The 2,060-nt window shown below is 38.7% G+C and overlaps 1 protein-coding gene across 1 annotated transcript; it reads right to left on the reverse strand.

Moving 5' to 3' along the window:
• On the reverse strand, window positions 1-2,060 carry LOC141723663 (transcription factor MYB1R1-like). The gene is made up of 3 exons (XM_074525522.1): window positions 1,583-2,060; window positions 1,006-1,214; window positions 1-793 (listed from the first exon to the last, which is right to left on the reverse strand). Exons 1-3 carry the CDS (start codon window positions 1,863-1,865, stop codon window positions 368-370), a joined length of 918 nt encoding a protein of 305 aa, XP_074381623.1. The 5' UTR covers window positions 1,866-2,060; the 3' UTR covers window positions 1-367.

The raw sequence follows: 2,060 nt of genomic DNA on the forward strand, positions 1-2,060 counted from the left end.
AACAAGAAACCAACAAATCAATTATAGTTTTTTAAGAAAGAGATACAATTGACTCTCCACCAGTACCCTCCACTTGACATTATCAAATTACAGTCTGATAAATTTATGGGAACAACTAGACCAGTCCCTCTGGCCATTTTGTAATACACTCAGATCATCATCATCAACAAAAGGGGTACTGGTATTACTGATCAGATTTACTTCAACTACAAACCACAACAATCAAGCATCTAACAAGACATTACGTTAGTTATGGTCTGTACAATAAAAAGGATTAATCTCTTTAGTCAAACTAATTTACCGCATCTTTACTTGATCCCCGCTAATTTATTAACCTCGTACAAGGCTTCTGGTTTCTTTTCTTTCGTCATACAACGCTTATCATGCTATCTCCAATGCTGAAGTTTCGAGCCACCTGATGTACTGAATGTCTCGAGGGTAGCTGATCATGATGACCGGATGACAGCGATAGATTAAGAGACAACATCTGATCATCCATCTTCAATCTTTTATTATTGTTGACAGCTGTACTTGGTGCTGGTGATTGAATCAAAGGGAGAGCTGAAACTGATTCTGAAAGCATCGATGATGCATTATTCACTTGCCCAGCAAACATAGCAGTCTGATTTTCTGATAGATTCTCAACGCGTTTTGGAAATAGTGCTGGACCAAATGAGCCAGGGTAAGGTGCCACTTGGAATGGACCACCGGTGTGAGTTTCCGGTGATTGCATCACAGGCCTTGTCACATTATCTTGGTGAACATGTTCTTCTTCCATAGGAATTGCTGTGACCTGATAGCAATCAAACAATTTCCATAAAACACAGATCTAAACAAAACATCCTTAATATACTTACGCCTAATAGATTCCGGTCAATTAATTTAAGCTCAAGTTTTTTTCAATTATAATCATCAGGAATCACTCTTTTATCGACAAGATTCGATCTATGATATAACAAGATACGCGGATATGAGCTTAAAACGGAAAACCAAAGAGTGAAATACCGAATCAGTGGTGATATCGAAGAGACTAGAGCGACGACGACGCCTATTAAGGTTGCTCCTGCGAAGAAAGTATTTCTGAGCATGGCTAGCAACTTGTGTTGGAGTCCGAGTCTTAACAAAGTTCCTAGAAATCCCTCTCCAATCCCCTTTACCAACTTTGTGCAATCCTAATAGGAATAGCTTGTGTTCTTCCTCCGTCCATGGAACTCCTATCAATCATATCCATCCCTTTTTTTGATTAGATTTTTAGCAACAATTCGTATTATTAACATATTAATCGAATCAATTAACAAAAAAACCATACAAATCTAATCACACACTTACTAAATCACAAAAAAACAAAATAAAATCAAATACATCAATTCACTTGCACATCAAAACTTTAATCATCCATACACATATAAAATCGCACTCAGGTCAATAAATTTGTGTGCACACACATGCGCGAAATAATATTTTTTGTTCCAACTGTTCTCACGATAAAAGCTGTTAAAACGTGAACACATGCGTATACAATAGTAAAACAAAAATAAATGCAAATAACAATAAATGAATGCAGAGGTGATTGAGATCAAACCTCGCTTGCGCTCACGACTAGCAGTATACTGGTGGTGAACGACGTCGTCGGCGGAGGCATAACCATCGGCGGCGGCGGAGTGATCCACGGCAGTGATATTGATATTAGTCAACTCATGATTATGATTAGGTAGCTCATACTCTGACAAATTATTCATACTCACGCTCTTTCTCATTGGATCAACCTTGACGCGCACGCCAAACAACATGATCTCGCCGGAACCGTCCTCGACGCCGGTAGATGCGACGGCGGCGACCGGAGCTCTAGAGCTACGTGACATCATTTTATGTTCTAGTAAGTTGTTAGTCTGAATGCAAGATATATGCAGGGATTGTAATAAAGATAGAAATATAAGAGTGTATGTATGTATATATAGATATTATGTTGTGTAAGAAAGATGAGGGAATCTTGATGGGCCGTACAAATGGTTGTAATAAAGAGAGAGAGTGATGGGGGGCTGGAGAGATTGTTAAGAGTG

Source organism: Apium graveolens, chromosome 5 (genome assembly GCF_009905375.1).
Source record: "Apium graveolens cultivar Ventura chromosome 5, ASM990537v1, whole genome shotgun sequence".
Taxonomy (NCBI): domain Eukaryota; kingdom Viridiplantae; phylum Streptophyta; class Magnoliopsida; order Apiales; family Apiaceae; genus Apium; species Apium graveolens.

Coding starts and splice junctions, on each gene's coding strand:
- LOC141723663 (XM_074525522.1), bottom strand. CDS start 1,865: ATGATGTCACGTAGCTCTAGAGCTCCGGTCGCCGCCGTCGCATCTACC. Junction 1,215..1,582: donor TAGTCGTGAGCGCAAGCGAG/GTTTGATCTCAA, acceptor TATGATTGATAG/GAGTTCCATGGACGGAGGAA. Junction 794..1,005: donor TCGATATCACCACTGATTCG/GTATTTCACTCT, acceptor GATTGCTATCAG/GTCACAGCAATTCCTATGGA.